A 16,648-nucleotide genomic window follows, 5' to 3' on the forward strand; every position below is an offset into this window, starting at 1 on the left:
CCTTGACTAGATGGACCTTTGTTGGCAAAGTAATGTCTCTGCTTTTTAATATGCTGTCTAGTTTGGCCATAACTTTCCTTCCAACGAGTAAGCGTCTTTTAATTTCATGGCTGCACTCATCATCTGCACTGATTTTAGAGCCCCCCAAAATAGTTTGCCACTGTTTCCACTGTTTCCCCATCTATTTGCCATGAAGTGATGGGACCAGATGCCATGATCTTAGTTTTCTGAATGTTGAGCTTTAAGCCAACTTTTTCACTCTCCTCTTTCACTTTCATCCAGAGGCTCTTTAGTCCTTCTTCACTTTCTGCCATAAGGGTGGTGTCATCTGCATATCTGAGGTTACTGATTATTTCTCCTAGCAATCTTGATTCCAGTTTGTGCTTCACCCAGCCCAGCGTTTCTCATGATGTACTTTGTATAAAAGTTAAATAAAGCCTGGGCTGGGGTAGGGGAGGATTGAAGTCCCTGGTTCTTCAGCGTTGAGCTTTCTGGTGGGTTGTCTGCGCAGCCGGAGGCCGTAGAGCCGTTTGCTCCGGCTCTGGGAAGCTCCAAAGCGTCACAACTGGCGCACAGGCCCCAGGGCCCATGGCTGTGCCATGGTCCAGCTCACTACTGTCCTTTGCAAGGCCTACCATGGAGGCCACTTAACCATCTGCCTTGCGCTCGGTGGCTGTACCAACAGGCCTTTCTACCACATCGTGGCTGCTCACAACAAGTGTCCCAGGGATGGCCGTTTTGTAGAGCAGCTGGGCTCCTATGATCCAATGCCCAACAGTCATAGAGAGAAACTCGTTGCTCTCAACCTGGACCAGATCCAGCATTGGATTGGCTGTGGAGCCCACATTTCAAAGCGTGTGGAAGAACTTCTGGGTCTTTCTGGCTTTTTCCCTCTGCACCTGATGGTGATCACAAATGCTGAGAGGCTGCGATGGAAACAGGCACGAGAAGTCCTCTTAGCAGCTCAGAAAACAGATACAGAGGCTACAGAAACAAAAGAGAACTGACTTCAGTGAACATAGCAGTGGGAACAAACTTGAAGTCCTCTTAAAATATTTGTGCAGAACTCTTAGTTTTATTATATTTAGAGGTCAATAAATGGAATTTTTTAAGTAAAAAAAAAATGTTAAATAAGCAGGGTGGCAATATACAGCCTTCACGTACTCCTTTCCCAATTTGGAACCAGTCTGTTGTTCCATGTCCAGTAACTGTTGCTTCCTGACCTGCATGCAGGTTTCTCAAGACACAGGTCAGGTGGTCTGGTATTCCCATCCCTTTAAGAATTTTCCACAGTTTATTGTGATTCACACAGTCAAAGGCTTTGGCATAGTCAATAAAGCAGAAATAGATGTTTCTCTGGAACTCTCTTGCTTTTTTTGATGATCCAGCAGATGTTGGCAATTTGATCTCTGGTTCCTCTGCCTTTTCTAAAACCAGCTTGAATATCTGGAAGTTCATGGTTCACGTATTGCTGAAGCCTGGCTTGGAGAATTTTGAGCATTACTTTACTCGTGTGTGAGATGAGTACAATTGCACGGTAGTTTGAGCATTATTTGGCATTGCCTTTCTTAGGGATTGGAATAAAAACTGACCTTTTCCAGTCCTGTGGCCATTGCTGAGTTTTCCAAATTTGCTGGCATATTGAGTGAAGCACTTTCACAGCATCATCTTTTAGGATTTGAAATAGGTCCACTGGAATTCCATCACCTCAGCTAGCTTTGTTCGTAGTGATACTTTCTAAGGCCCCCTTGACTTCACATTCCAGGATGTCTGGCTCTAGGTGAGTGATCACACCATCATGATTATCTGGGTCCTGAAGATCTTTTTTGTACAGTTCTTCTGTGTATTCTTGCCACCTCTTCTTAATATCTTCTGCTTCTGTTAGGTCCATACCATTTCTGTCCTTTATTATGCTCCTCTTTGCATGAAATGTTCCCTTGGTATCTCTAATTTTCTTGAAGAGATCTCTACTTCATGGCAAATAGATGGGGAAACAATGCAAACAGTGAGAGACTTTATTTTCTTGGGCTCCAAAATCACTGCAGATGGTGACTGCAGCCATGAAGTTAAAAGATGCTTGCTCCTTGAAAGAAAAGGTATGACCAACCTAGACAGCATATGAAAAAGCAGAGACATTACTTTGCCAACAAAGGTCCATCTAGTCAAGGCTATGGTTTTTCCAGTTCATGTATGGATGTGAGAGTTGGACTATAAAGAAAGCTGAGCACCGAAGGATTGATGCTTTTGAACTGTGGAGTTGGAGAAGACTCTTGAGAGTCCCTTGGACTGCAAGGAGATCCAACCAGTCCATTCTAAAGGAGATCAGTCCTGAGTGTTCATTGGAAGGACTGATGCTGAAGCTGAAACTCCAATACTTTGGCCACCTGATATGAAGAGCTGATTCATTGGAAAGGACCCTGATGCTGGGAAAGATTGAGGGCAGGAGGAGAAGGGGACGACAGAGGATGAGATGGTTGGATGGCATCACTGACTCAATAGACATGAGTCTGAGTAAACTCTGGGTGTTGGTGATGGACAGGGAAGCCTGGCGTGCTGCAGTCCATGGGGTCTCATAGAGCTTGACACGACTGAGCGACTGAAGTGAATTGACTGATGTTTTGTGGGCTGGGTAATTTCATAGTCTAATGAGTGGGAGGATTATTCTATTTCAGGGGAAGGGGTGGAGATTTCCAGGAACTGGGCCACTGCCCAGTTTTTATTTTTATTTTTATTTTATTTATTTATTTGGCTGCTCTGGGTCTTAGTTGTAGCATGTGGGATTTAGCTCCCTGACCAGGGGTGGAACCTGGGCCTCCTGCACTGGGAGCTCAGAGTCTTAGCCACTGGACCACCAAGGAAGTCCCCACTGCCCAGTTTTTAATCTTTGATGGTTGTCCTCAGAAAAGTCATGGCACTGGTGGGTGTGTCACTTACCTTGCTGATGTATTACAGTGAGCATATACTGAGGCTCTTTGCTGGTTGTTCAACAGTAAAGAATCCTCCTGCAATGCAGGAGACCCAGGTTCCATCCCTGGGTTGGGACGATCCCTCGAGAAAGGAAATGGCTACCCACTCCAGTATTCTTGCCTAGTGAATTCCATGGACATTAGAGCCTGGAGGACTACATCCATAGGATCACAAAGAGTTGGACACGACTGAGAGACTAACACTTTCATTCTGAGGCTCACGGTCTAGTGGAAGTCAGCCATCTTGGACTTATTTTGTTCTAATTAGTTACATTATGTCCTTGGACTATGTCATTCTTTTATTTATTTATTTATTTATTTATTTATGTTGTTCTTTTAAAATGTGTGTCCTGCCCCCTTCCCTCCCATTTCAAAGGCCCAGGCTCAGAACTGCCTTGTGCTTGGTCTTGTGCTCTGTGGCCACCATCTTGGATTTCTTAATAATTTTACCTTTGAACTTGTGCTTTGTCCAGTGGAACAATGGACCATATGTGTGAGTAGAGGAGATAAGCCTGACATGCCATTTGGGATGCTCCATGAACACAGAGGGCTTCCCTTGTGGCTCAACTGGTAAAGAATTTGCCTGCAATGCAGGAGACCTAGGTTCGATCCCTGGGTTGAGAAGATCCCCTGGAGAAGGGAAAGGCTACCCACTCCAGTAATCTGGCCTGGAGAATTCCATGGACTGTATAGTCCATAGGGTCGCAAAGAGTCAGCACAGAACTCTGATGGACCCACCATGCATGGCAGTTCAGCGAGATTAAAGGGAGTACAAGATAAGCATGTCATGTCTACACCTGAATAAGTGTAGGGGCTGACAGCTGAGAGGCTACTGTTCGGTTTGAAACAGAACGTGCTTTGAATCCAGAAAGAAGGCAATGGTCTTCTAGGAGACATGGATGATGGGAGGCATCCTACCATATCCATTCCCAGTCATTAATTTGCTGCTTTAGCCAACCACTTCTGCTGGCAATGATGACAGAGAGGGAAAATTGGGGCAACCCACAATTCTGTTTTCGTTTCAGTCATCAGTAAGCTGAAAGTTAAAAAATGCTATTTTCTCTATTTAAAATAACATTAAATAAATTAAAAACACCATGAAAAGTCATGAGAAGAATCGTGGAAAAAAGGAAAGCATTTTATATTTTAGTACCTTGTGAAAAGTGAAAGTGTTAGTGGCTCAGTCATGTCTGACTCTTTGCAACCCCATGGACTATAGCCTGCCAAGCTCCTCTATCTATGGAATTCTCCAGTTTACTAAATGGAACACCAGTTTTTTCCAGCCTTTTTTCAAAAATATTTATTTATTTGACTGTGCTGGGTCTCAGTTGTGGCACTTGGGATTCTTATCAGGAGGTCCTTGGAGGCGGTATGTAGGACCTATACTTGCAGCATGTGGGATCTGATTCCCTGACAACGGATGGAACCCAGGCCCCCTGCACAGTGAGTATAGTGTCTTAGCCACTGGACCACCAGGGAAGTCCTTTCCCCTTTTTGAATAAGGGATTCCACATTTTCATTTTGCACTGGGTCCTACAAATTAGGCAGTTGGTCTTACTTCAATTCCTTCTGCAACAGACTCTGGATTAATTTTCTCAAAAGACAGTTTTAATTAGGCCACCCCTCAGCTCAAAGGGCTTCAAATGGCTTCCTGTGACCTTGCAGGATGCGGTTCTGATTCCTAGTCTAACTTTCAGGGTGCTTCACAATCTAGACCCAGTCTGTATCCCCAACTTCCTTGGCCTCTAGGCTCCAACTAGCCCTCCGCTGAAGCTGAGCTGGCCATTCCTGGGACAGTCTGTGCTTACTCCTGACGTTATACCTTTGTCCATTTTCTTTCCGAGTCCTGGAAGACTGCCCACCCTTCACAGTCCAGCCCCAACTCCCATTCATTTATTCAATGCGTATCTAATGAGCATTTGTTTAGAGCCAGGCGCTGTTCTCGTCCCTATGCTCCTGGGGCTCCCATTCTAATAAACCGTAAAAACAAACAAACAAATTAAATAAATGTTGGAGGGAGGAGGGAAAAACTGAGAGATTGGGATTGACATGTACACACTACTATGTATAGAATAGATAGCTAATGAGGACCTACTGTAAAGCACGGGGAACTCTCCTCAGTATTCTGTAATGACCTATATGGGGAAAGAATCTAAAGAGTATAACTGATTCACTTTGTTGTGCAGCAGAAATTAATGCAACATGGTAAATCAACTATGCTCCAGTAAAAATTCATTAAAAAAAAAAACCAGCAGTGGGGCAACACCTAAAAGATGTTCATCCTTTTAGAGCAGGAATAAAATAAGTATTTTCAATAAAAATATTAAACAGGGCTTCCCTGGTGGTTCAGGGGTAAAGAATCCGCCTGCCACTGTAGGAGACATGGGTTTGATCCCTGGTCTTGGAAGATCCCACATGCCAAGGAGCGACTAAGCCCATGTACCACAACTATCGAGCCTGTGCTCTAGAGCCCGAGAGCCACAATGACTGAGCCTATGTGCCATGTGCCGCAACTACGGAAGCTTGCAGGCCCTAGAGCCCGTGCCCCACAACAAGAAAACCACCGCAATGAGAAGCCCGCATATTGCGACGAAGAGTAACTCCTGCTCACCACAACTAGAGAGAAGCCTGCACAACAGCGAAGACCCAGTACCGCCAAAAATAAATAATTAATTAAATTAAATTTAAAAATTAAATAATGTTAATATTATGCAGGAAAAAAGTAAGACAGTGTGATGTGCCAGAGAGTGCCTGAGTGTTCAGGGAAGGTCTTACTGAGGAGGTAACTTTTAATGACCCAAAGTAAGGCAAAGGAGCCACGGGGACCTGTAGGGGAAGAGCATCCTAGGAGGAGGAAGGGGTGAATGCAAAGGCTGGCCTCCCGTGAGGGAAAAAGGCAAGACTGGGACAGCAAGAGATCTGAGAGGTAGGCAGAGGCCAAATCGTAACAGTCCTTGTAAGCCAAAGGGAGCAGTTTGGATTTTAATCCAACCATCACAGAAACAATTCTAGGATTTTAAGCAGGGAATCGACAGGGTTAAATGTAATGAAAATCACCATGGCCACTGTGTGAGAGCTCACCATGGGAAGCAAGGAGACCAGGCAGCATGGCTTTGTAGCAGTCCAGGTGGGAAATATGGATGGCTTGGCCCAAGCCAGCAGCTTTACAGGTGGAGACAGAAGTTCAGGGTCTGTCGTGAGCAATGGAGGTGACAGAGACAGGAATCATGGCTAGTTGCCTAGGTTTTTGTCTTCAGCAACTGTGCTGAAAACTCTTCTATTTTATCTTTGCAACCAGGCTGTAAGTTCTTTCAGAACAGGCCTTTGCTTTAGACTTTGTTTTTGTTTTTCCTTCAAACATTTATTTAACAAATATACATCATGTATCCCTTTCAAGGTCTACAGAGAATTCAGGCAAAGAGATCCCTTCAAAGACAGGCCATACAGATGAACATGAGCATAAGACAAGGCAGAGAAGGCCAAGGACTGGGAGAGAGGTTGGCTGTGGCACTCTGGGAGTGATGAGGGTCAGAGAATGAACAATCCTGGACTTTCATGGATCACTACAACTATTCACACCAGCATTATCTAAAATGATAGCAAATACCTACAACATTCAAAGTGAATTGCAGCCCATTAGTGGGTCATTAAATCAGTTTAAATGGTCAAGCTAGAACTTTTTTTCATGTTTATGTAAGTTATTTATTTATGCATTTATTATTATAGTATAATACATACAACATCAAATTAGTTTCAGGTGTGTATGTGTGTGTGTGCTCAGTTGCTCAGTTGTATCCGAGTCTTTGTGACCCCATGGATGGTAGCCTGCCAGGTTCCTCGGTCCATGGGATTATCCTGGCAAGACTACTGGAGTGGGTTGCCATTTCCTCCTCCATTTTTTTTTTAAATTATTTATTTGGCTGCACCGGGTCTGAGTTGCAGCATGCAGGATCTTTTTAGTTGCCACATCTGGGATCCTGAGTTGGGGCCTGCGAACTCTTAGTTGCAGCATGTGGGATCCAATTCCCTGAGCAGGGACCAAACCCAGGCCCTCTGCATTGGGAGCATGAAGTCTTAGCTGCTGGATCACCAGGAAAGTCCCTGTCTTACACTTTGTAAATATTCCCCATATCCAAGCAACCCACAGAGCCACCCAAGATAAAGCCTGGTTGCTCCCCTGCCCTTCATGTGTGCTTAGTCATATCTGACTCTTTTCGACCCCATGGACTGTAGCCCACCAGGCTCCTCTGTGCATGGGATTCTCCAGTCAAGAATACCAGAGTGGGCTGCCATTTCCTCCTCCAAGGTATCTTCCCCACTCAGCAATTGAACCCGAGTTTGCTGCAGTGCAACCAGATGCTTTACCACTGAGCCACCAGGGAAGCCCCTTGGTTGCTGAACTGGGCTTAAGCATGGAATAGCTCTTTCTATGTGAAACCCTAGAGAAGCAACTTGCCTTTTCCTTCATCAGGAAGGAAATGTCTGACTCTGCGACCCCATGGACTGTAGCCTGCCAGGCTCCTCTGTCCATGGAATTCTCCAGGCAAGAATCCTGGAGTAGGTTGCCATTCCCTTCTTGAGGGGATCTTCCTGACACAGGGATCAAACATGGGTCTTCAGCATTGCAGGCAGATTCGTTATCTTCTGATCAACAGGGAAGCCCCATTCACCATATAAGGAGCAGAATAATGGGCCAGCCTCAATCCAGAGAGGTGAGCCTGGATCTTACCCTCAACACACACAGCTTGGTAAACACAGGCCAAGGGGTGGCTTCAAGACTGTTGGTTCAGTCTCTGCCCTGCCTGAACCCCAAGGTCACTTGAAAAAGAAAGGACGAGTGTCTTCTATACGTTTAGATAATGTTTCTCCCTTCCACACCTTCTCGTCAAGGTGAGGGTCAGCATGAGGAGGGTTGGGAGTTGGAGGGGGAAGAACCCTCGACTCCATGCAGCACTAGTGATCACAGGGAAACAACTGAGGAACGGTGCGGGGGCAAAGAGCCATTACAACCTTCAACCTCTCCCTGGAACTCAGGCCTCCCTCCAGCATCTCCAGAAAGGAGGAAGGGATTAAGAGCTCCCATCTCCCCTCACCCATACCCAGAGCTTGTCCTGAGGTCTGTGCCCAGTGATTTCCTTCCCCCTCCCAACCAAATCCCAGGGACTCAACTGTTTGGGTTCCCAACAAGATGCGTCTTTGTAGAGACAGAAACAAGGAAAGAAGGGGGAGGGGAGCAGGGAGTTATTATTTACTGGGTACAGAGTTTCGGTTTTACAAGAAGAGTTCTGGAGCTGGATGGTTCCGTAACACTGTGAAGTCTATTGTCACTAAACAGGACACTTAGAAATGGTTACGATGGGGGCTTCCTTGGTGGCCCAGTGGTTAAGAGTCTGCCTGCTAATACAGGGGACATGGGTTCGATCCCTACTCCAGGAAGATCCTACATGCTCTGGGGCAACTAAGTCCCTGCACGGAAACTACTGAAGCCCACACAAATAGAGCCCAAACTCTGAAACAAGAGAAGCCAGCGCAATAAGAAGCCTGTGCATTGGAACTAAGGAGGAGCTCCTGCTTGCTAGAACTAGAGAAAGCCCTTGCATTACATCGAAGACTCAGCACGACCCAAGATAAATAAATAATAAATCTTTAAAAAAAAAAATGGTTAGGATGGGAGACTTCCACGGTGGTTCAATGGTTAAGACAGGTTTGATCTCTAATCAGGGAACTAACATTCTACAAGCTATGTGGTGAGGCAAAAAAAAAACATTTAAGATGATAAATTTTGTTATGTGTATTTTAACACAATCAAACAAACAGGAAAGAAACACAGAAGTTCCTCTGCTAACCGTATCAAGCTCCAACTCCCCAGGAGGACATACAAGGCCTCTCACCTCATGGCACAAGAAGCCTCCCCAGTCTGGTCGCATTCCATCTCAGCCTGCTCCCAGTTCAGTCACATCACACACCCTTCCTTATCTTCCACACCCAGAAGGCTGAGACTTATATTTCAAGAATTACACACAAGGCTAATGACATCAACAAAAGCAACATCTCTGGTACATGGAGCACTTTCTATATGCCACACATCCAACCTATGCGATTCCATCAAACCCTCTCAGCAACCCTGAGTAGGGGTAACCTGCCCATTTTGCAGATGGGGAAACTGAAAAGTAAAGAAGACTAGTCATTTGTTCAAGTTCCTCACACATCCTAGGAGATCCCTATGAAAGCATTTTACATGTCTGTTTCTCTCCCCAGACCCCTATTCTCCAGCCCAGGACCAAGTCTTATTTAATTTTGGAGTCCCTGTAGACTGCCTAACACAGTGTTTGGCAGACTGTCGTGTGTGTGTTTGTGTGTAGTCGCTAAGTCGTGTCCAACTCTCTTGTGACACCATGGACTGTAGCCCATCAGGCTCCTCTGTCCATGGGATTTCCCAGGCAAGAATACTGGAGTGGGTATTTCCTTCTCCAGGTAATCTTCCAAACCCAGGAATTGAACCCAAGTCTCTTGCACTGTAGGCAGATTCTTTACTGCTGAGCCACCAGGGAAGCCCCTTGGCATACTGTCAGGGGCCAATAAATGTTAGTTGAAACAAAGAGAGAGAGAAGGAAAGAGAGAAGGGGAGAGAGAGGTAACACACATGGTGGAGTGAGTGGATAGCATAAGTCTGGAGGCTGCACCATACGCAGCCAAGCTCCAGAAAGGTTTTTAGGGGTATGAGAGAGGCAGGGGACACTGGACTGGCACTGAAGGTGCCCTTGGTGGGAGCCTGGCAGAGTCTGTGTCAAAGCAGAATCAGTCTTAATGAAAGAGTGTAGACAGCTCTGGATGGTAATCAGGAATCTTGGAATCTAGGGCAGGCTGAAGAAAGAGAGGTTGGGGGCAGAGTGTCCTGGACAGGATGGGATGGAGGGAGGAGAGAAAAGCCAGCCCTCAGGAGATTCCTAAGGGACCCGGGGCCAAGAAGTTACCACTCCGCACAACCCTTTTGGTGGGGACCCAGGCGTGTTCAGGCCCTTTAGCCTCTCACCCCCCCTGGCTTGGTCATACATGAGGCACCCCACAGGACTGGTTTCATTATTCAGGTCTCTGCTGAAGTGACACTGCCTCAGAAAGACCTTCCCTGACCACTTGGCTAATGCTGCCTCTACCTTACCACCTCTGATTGACTACAGGATTTTACTCTCTTTATTGAGATAATCACCACCTGAAATGACCTTGCTTATTTGTTTCAGTTCAGTTTATGGGTTGTCTGACCATCCCCCCCCCCTTCTTTTTTTTAGGGTCTCATTTGCAGCATGCAGGATCTTCAATCTTCATCAAGGCATGCGGGATCTTCCTCGCAGTGCACAGGATCTTCAGTTGTGGTATGTGGGCTCTAGTTCTCTGACTAAGGATTGAACCCATGCCCTCTGCTTTGGGAGTACAGGGTCTTAACTGGACTACCAGGGAGGTCCCCGTGTCTATCCTTTTCATCAAGGGATTCTCAGGGTCTAGAACAGTGCCTGGTACACAATAGGTGCTCTATAAATATCAGTTGAATGGACTTATCCCAGTGGCCCAGGCTGACCCTGAACATTGCCCAGGGACCAGAGTTGAATCTGGACTCCCTGGCCATGCTAAGTATATTCCTGTAAAACACTCTGACTGGAAGGAGACAGTGTAGACCTTGCAAACTTGAGACCATAAGGGTTCAAGGAGGGACCTAGGATGTGTCTTCCAACCCAGAGACTCTCTGGAAGCTTTCTTACACTGGGGTCACTCAGGTCCTGGCTAATCCTTGTAGAAGAGGAACAGCAGGTCCAATGAGTGACTCACCCTGTTGCCTGGGTTACTGGTAGGCAGATCCTCGTAACCTAGGAAGCTGGGACACTGGGATCCCCATGGGATCTGGAGATGGGGGATGGGAATGAAGTTTCCCAGGGAGCTGGCACTGAGGCAGGAGAGTACCCCAAGAAGAAGACGGGGCACAAGGAATCTCCAGGGGTCTGGGGGCTGAGGGCTAGGTCTCCATATATTCTTTGAAGGCAGAGATACTCCTGAATCTGTCTGTTCTTTCCAGGTGGGACCAGCACAAGCCTGTTCTTGTTTAATGGAGTAAAGACAAATTCTTCTGGGAACGAAGCTAGTGGGCCAAGACGAGGAGAGATAGAGGCATCTTTCTCCCTCTGCTCGCCCCCCTCTCCAACCCCCGCTTTTTCTTTCTCCCTGCTGCCTCCACCCCTAGTCCCAGAAGGCCACCATCTCTCTGTGACCCGCTCACGCCCCCTGCTGCTCCTGTCTGGGACAGCAGTGGCCTGACTAAAGGACAAGAAAAATCCCATGTCTTCCCTTCCCTCCTGATTTCTGGGAACCAGCCTCAGAGCAACAAAGCTCAAGTCCCAAGGCAGCGGCTGCTGGAGAGGGAGGTGGGCTCCTGGCTCCCAGAAGGTGACTGGTATTTGGGTGTGTGTCTGTGGTGCTGTTACTGGGGTCTCAGCCTAGGAAGTCATCACTTCCTCAGGAAGCCCAGTGTAGGTCAAGGCCACTGGCCCTTGAGCTTTCTCAGTTCTCTGACTGCTCCTTTATGGTACTTATCAGAGTTTCCAATTATCTACTCACTTGTTAGGCCTTGATGGATGCCTGCCTCCCCCAGGGGACCACCGCACCGAGAGGACAGGAAGCAGGGGTAGTTTGGCTCCTCAGTATGACTCAGTGCTCAGCACAGTGCCTGGCACATTGCAGACACACCGGAAACATTTGCTGGATAATGAAGGAGTGACATTCAAAGGAGGTTCTCAGGTGGGGATTTAATGGGTGGTGTCACTGCCATTGCCTGGGTTCTGAGGACAGCTGTGAGTCCAGATGTTCAGGCTTCTGCTCTGGGCCCGGTCCATGTCCAGACTCTGGCCTTGTGCCCAAAGGCCATCCAAGCAAAAGGAGGCAGAAGCGGCCTCTCCTAGAGGGAGGGAGCATGGAGGGGACATTGGGGGTGGGGGACCTGGATCCAGAAGCTCCTCCCCACTTTTTCAGTTCTCCAACCTAAATATTTGGAAGCACTTCCTCCCACTACCCCTTTATCCTCTCTCTTCTCCTCTTCCCTCCCAGAGGTTTCCTTCCCCTAAAAATGTGCCCCTTCCCACTTCTCCCCCTGCCCTTAGCCGTTTGCCATGGTTTGTTAAGAATCTTCAACATCGCTTGTTCTTACCTGGCAAAGCCCCTAGGAAGAGACGCCCCTGCGGCTGGACCCAGAGATCAACGAGGGAGCCAGGGCCCGTGGGAGGCAGAGCAAGGATCTCCTTCTTTGCCCCCTGGCTCAAAACCACCCCGGACACAGTCAGCTTCAGCTGAAGAGGGTGCCCCAAGACAAGGGGCAGATCCAGCCCTGGCTCCGACCCAGAAGACAACACCACTTTCTGCAGAGCGTGTGGGAAGGGACATAAGTGGGGGAGGGAAGAACGAACTGCACCTACTCCTTGTAGCCCCATCCCTGGCTGCCTGGATTCTTCCTCTCAGCCACACTATCTATGTCTATCCAGTCTATCTGTCTCTGGCCATTCCCACCACCTCAGTCCTGCCTCAGTTCTCCCGTCTTGACCTTCTATAAAACCATACCCACCCCCAAGAAAATATATAATCTAAGTAAAGGTCATTTGCTTGCTGTGGGCAGCTTTAATATGTGTCTCTGCACCCCCCCACCTCCCGAAGCCTTCATACTGTTGACATTTTGGAATTCCCTTTTCTCCCATTGCTCCTAGGCTCCACTGAGTACAGGCAGCATCTCCCGCCTTACTTGATCTTGGAGGTGGATGCTGAGCCAAGAAGGATTTTCTGGCGTCCCAAGAGCAAGGAGGCGGCCTGAACCTGCTGCCAGCTGGAGTGCCAGGTCCAAGGAGAAGGCCCAGGGCTTTGCATGAGGCCGGGGAATTTCTGGAGGGAGAAATGATCCTCCTGAGGTCTTAAGGCTAGGGATTCATGGAGAGAAGGGGCTAGTGGTGGAGGGATATGGACACAGAGCTGGTCATGGAGGGAAAAACAGCCTTTACCTTGGAGACAAAATTCTGCACCAGTCCCTGGAGGGAAGAATATTCCAGGTTGAGACTCTATAGCACAGCTTCTGACACTAGTGGGGACAGACGCCGAGGTCTGGGCCTGTTGGTCCAGCCAGTCATCCTGGCGCAGGCAGGCATCCAGGGCAGGGACCAGCTGGAGCCCATGGTGGGAGGGAAGATGCAGAGGATGTTGGAATCAGGATATCTGAGACCCAGTCTCAGCCTCCCCACCCTGTTTATTCCCCTGTAAGACCCAAGCATTTGCCCTCCCCCATGCATCTCTCACCCCATCCCCTCTCTCCTTGAAATGTGTAGATGCAGATCCCTATGGCCACCTAGCCAACAATGCTTTATCAACTTTGGTCACAGTTCCTGACCCTGGGATGCAGTTACCGGCAACCGGAGGTCGGAGGCAGGGAACAACAGTCCTCCCAGTGCAATCCTCATGATGAGCTGGGAATTGTTGGCCAGTTGTCCAAAGACCTGTCTCAGACGCAGCACCTCCACCCCATCCACCCTGAGTAGCAAGGAATCCCCATGGATCTTCACTTCCATCTGTGAGAAGAAAAAGAGAAGAGGAATCAGAGGTCCCTGGAGCCTGCCTCCACCACTTTATTCAGAGGTGATCTAGAATATGCCATACTGAAGATGGCAGAGTGGAAGGACTCAAGATCACCTCCTATCACGACAATCCCAAATCCCAACTAACTGCTGAACAACCATCAACCAAAACCAAACCAAACCAAAACCTGGAACCTAAGAGAGGCAGTCTAGTCTGGCCCAGAAAGAATATGTACTTGAAGGGTGAGCTGGTACCCCCAGCTCACTCTGGACCTGTCACTTACAAACTGACTAAGCCTCAGAATTCCCTTCTGAAAAAAATGTGGACAAGAATAGCAACTTCATAAGGCTTCTGTGTGGATTCAATGTGGTGACAATGGTAGAGGGATGCCTAATAACTTGGTTCCATTCCCTTCCTCAGACCAGCTCAAGATATGCCTCCCTCATAACCAAATCTGGCTTACCTGGTGCCACCTCCCATCGTCCAGCCGGGGTCCAGCACTCACTGTAAGCTGAGCCCAGTGATTATGAAGCTGGATCTCAGGCCTGCCATCCCGAAGCCCCAGCATAAACCAGTCATTCTTTGGGTTGGTATCACCATAAAAAATGACTCCCTCTGGATCCCAAGTCCGAAACTCAAAAGAGGAGGAGATTCTGGAAGGACATGAAAGGAAGGACTGTGTAGGGGGCGTGCACTTCGAGCTCAGACTTGAGGTTGAGGGAGGAGGAGTTCAGGTAGACAGAAGGACAGAGAGACAGGGAAAAGAGAGGGACTGATGCACTGCTTACAATAGCCAAGACTTGGAAGCAACCTAAAGGTCCATCAACAGAGGAATGGATAAAGAAGACATGGTATATATATACAGGCACACACACACATATATATATATATATATATATATATATATATATATATATATATATATATATCTCATGGTATACACACACACACACACACACACACAATGGATTATTCAGCCATAAAAAGAATGAAACAATGCAACCTGGACAGACCTAGAGATTATCATACTAAACGAAGTAAATCAGACAGAGAAAGACAAACACCATAGGCTATCACTTACGTATGGAATTTAAAAACTGATACAAATGAACTTATTTGCAAAACCAAGTCACAGTCATAGAAAACAAATTCGCAGCTACCAAAGGGCGAAAGGTGGGGGGATAAATTGGGAGTGTGGGATTAACAGATACAAGCTATTATATATAAAATAGATAATCGACAAGTCATACTGTATAACATAGTATGTTATATTCAATATCTTATAATAAGCCATAATACAAAAGAACCTGAAAAATAATATATATATATAACATGTTTTACAAATATATATAATTGAATCACTTTGCTGTATCCCAAAAATGCAACACTGTAAATCAACTATACTTCAATTAAATAAAGCAAAAAGAGGAGCTGATGGAGAGAGGGTGATGTCAGGAGACTAGGTCAAAGAATTAGGTCAATGTCATACTTTGTGATCTTGGTGAGGTTAAAGGTCATAATGGTAACAGGTTCTTGTCCAGGGCCATTGCTGAGGTGCAGAGCAGGAGAGTCTTCAGTTGTCTGTTGAAGAGAAAAGTAAGCCGAAATAAGGACATGCCAGAGACAGAAGGAGGGAGAGGCATTGCTACCAGGCCAGAGGAGGAAAGCAAAGAAGAGGCCAAAGCCCCAATGTAGCTCACTGAAACACATGCAGGGCATAGCACCGTGTCCCACTTCTGCACCTGGCTGGGGAGAGTAGGTCTCAGGGCCGGTCCTCCGTGGCTGGGAAGTGGTAGTAACAACAGCAGCAGTAGCCCGTGCCAAATGACCAGTGGACCTCTGCTCACCATAATCAGCTGCGGTCCTCTTTTAGCCTCCAATGACTCTGGGGCAAATGCGTGGGGGAAGGCAGCCTTCCACATGGTTGTTGGAGGGTTAAAGGTTGCCCTGGGGGAAGAAGGGGGGCAGGAGACAGGGCCACTGACCCTCTGGCCCCTCTGAGGACAAATGGAGTGAGGGACAGAGTTTCTCCACTACCCTCCCCCACTGCTGGGCAAGTTTTTGAGCTGGGAGAGGACACCTCTCTTGCACTCTCCTTCCTGGGTCCTCCAAGCCTACCTGCAGAGGCTGCCTTGATGACAAACACGAGATCTAGAAACACTCCTGCCGGGCTCCCCAAGTAGCATCTTCCATAAGGTCTAGAGCTGAGACATGGAATCCCAAACACCAGCTGGGTGGCTGTGGGCGAGTCACCCGACCAGTGTGCTTTAGTGTCCTGTCTGCAAAATGTGAAAAATAATACCTACTTTCTGGGGTCAATGTGAAGGAGGATGAATGGAGATAATGCAGATTCAAAGCCTGGTATCTGCTCTGAGCTCCTCCCTCGGTGTTTTCCCAGGCCTCTGGGGCTTGCTTCCCAGGCAGGGACTGTCTCCGAGTGTGATTCAGTGGATACTAGGAGTTCTGCCTCCCACCCCCAGTTATCTTATCTGTTTACCACAACGCCTAATCATTTACCAATAGAAACTCATCCCTCTCTCCCTCACCCATTTTAAAATATAAATGCCCCCAGAAGAAGTCACACTTTGAGCCAGTAGGAAAGAGCTGGAGGTCTTGGGGCTCACCCCGAGTCTGGAGTCTGGGTGGGCTGGAATGGGTGAGTTTGAGCGAAGGGAAGAGCAGATAATCACTGCACTCTTCAGTTAAAGAAAGAGGTAACTTTGGAGCCGTGGGATTTCTCCACTGGAGGCTGGAACACCCAGATAACTCGGACGAGAAAGCGTCTGCAGTACAGCCTTGACCCCTGCCCACGGGCGCGGTCACGGGACTCGGCCACGGTGGGGCAGAGTCGGGCGGGGGGAGGGTGGCGGGGCGGGGACATACCCGTTCTGCAGGCTGATTGGCTGGCAGGTGAACGCTGGCGGGGGCCGAAATTAGGGGCGCCCAGACAGTGAGGACCACTTAGTCCTATCTCTCTCTCCGCAGTAGCCGGAATAGGGCTTCAGCTTCCCAGCCCCCGGAGCCCCCACCGCCTCGTTCCCCGCCATTCCCGCGACTTTCCGGGATCCGAATTTGTAGGCCCCTTA

General features: G+C 47.9%; 2 protein-coding genes across 7 annotated transcripts; one reads left to right on the top strand and one right to left on the bottom strand.

The window, feature by feature from the left end:
- The first annotated feature begins 573 nt into the window (after nt 1-573).
- LOC122446230 (28S ribosomal protein S16, mitochondrial-like) lies at nt 574-1,114 on the top strand. The gene has a single exon (XM_043476211.1). It carries the CDS (start codon nt 600-602, stop codon nt 1,005-1,007), a length of 408 nt encoding a protein of 135 aa, XP_043332146.1. The 5' UTR covers nt 574-599; the 3' UTR covers nt 1,008-1,114.
- Nucleotides 1,115-11,739: 10,625 nt separating this feature from the next.
- On the bottom strand, nt 11,740-16,584 carry SHBG (sex hormone binding globulin). 6 transcript variants are annotated; one of them, XM_043475179.1, is made up of 10 exons: nt 16,446-16,584; nt 15,681-15,841; nt 15,305-15,509; nt 15,052-15,143; nt 14,026-14,215; nt 13,394-13,555; nt 12,995-13,154; nt 12,742-12,878; nt 12,157-12,364; nt 11,740-11,907 (listed from the first exon to the last, which is right to left on the bottom strand). In XM_043475179.1, the coding sequence occupies exons 2-10, from the start codon at nt 15,746-15,748 to the stop codon at nt 11,759-11,761; spliced, it is 1,371 nt and encodes a 456-aa protein (XP_043331114.1). In that variant the 5' UTR covers nt 15,749-15,841; nt 16,446-16,584; the 3' UTR covers nt 11,740-11,758. The 6 variants fall into 6 exon arrangements, with proteins under 6 accessions (XP_043331114.1, XP_043331133.1, XP_043331125.1 ...); XM_043475198.1 differs by having other exon boundaries at nt 15,681-15,800; nt 16,446-16,575; XM_043475190.1 differs by lacking the exon at nt 16,446-16,584 and adding an exon at nt 16,187-16,385 and having other exon boundaries at nt 15,681-15,800.
- Between the last annotated feature and the right edge of the window lie 64 nt (nt 16,585-16,648).

This window comes from Cervus canadensis, chromosome 1 (assembly GCF_019320065.1).
Source record: "Cervus canadensis isolate Bull #8, Minnesota chromosome 1, ASM1932006v1, whole genome shotgun sequence".
Taxonomy (NCBI): Eukaryota; Metazoa; Chordata; class Mammalia; order Artiodactyla; family Cervidae; genus Cervus; species Cervus canadensis.

What these genes read in the sequence shown, in the direction of transcription:
- LOC122446230 (XM_043476211.1), top strand. Translation starts at nt 600, where the DNA reads ATGGTCCAGCTCACTACTGTCCTTTGCAAGGCCTACCATGGAGGCCAC.
- SHBG (XM_043475179.1), bottom strand. Translation starts at nt 15,748, where the DNA reads ATGCTACTTGGGGAGCCCGGCAGGAGTGTTTCTAGATCTCGTGTTTGT. An exon ending in AACCTCACCAAGATCACAAA is followed by an intron (nt 14,216 to 15,051) that starts GTATGACATTGA and finishes ATGTCCTTCCAG; the next exon opens with AATCTCCTCCTCTTTTGAGT. An exon ending in GCATCCACCTCCAAGATCAA is followed by an intron (nt 12,365 to 12,741) that starts GTAAGGCGGGAG and finishes CACGCTCTGCAG; the next exon opens with AAAGTGGTGTTGTCTTCTGG.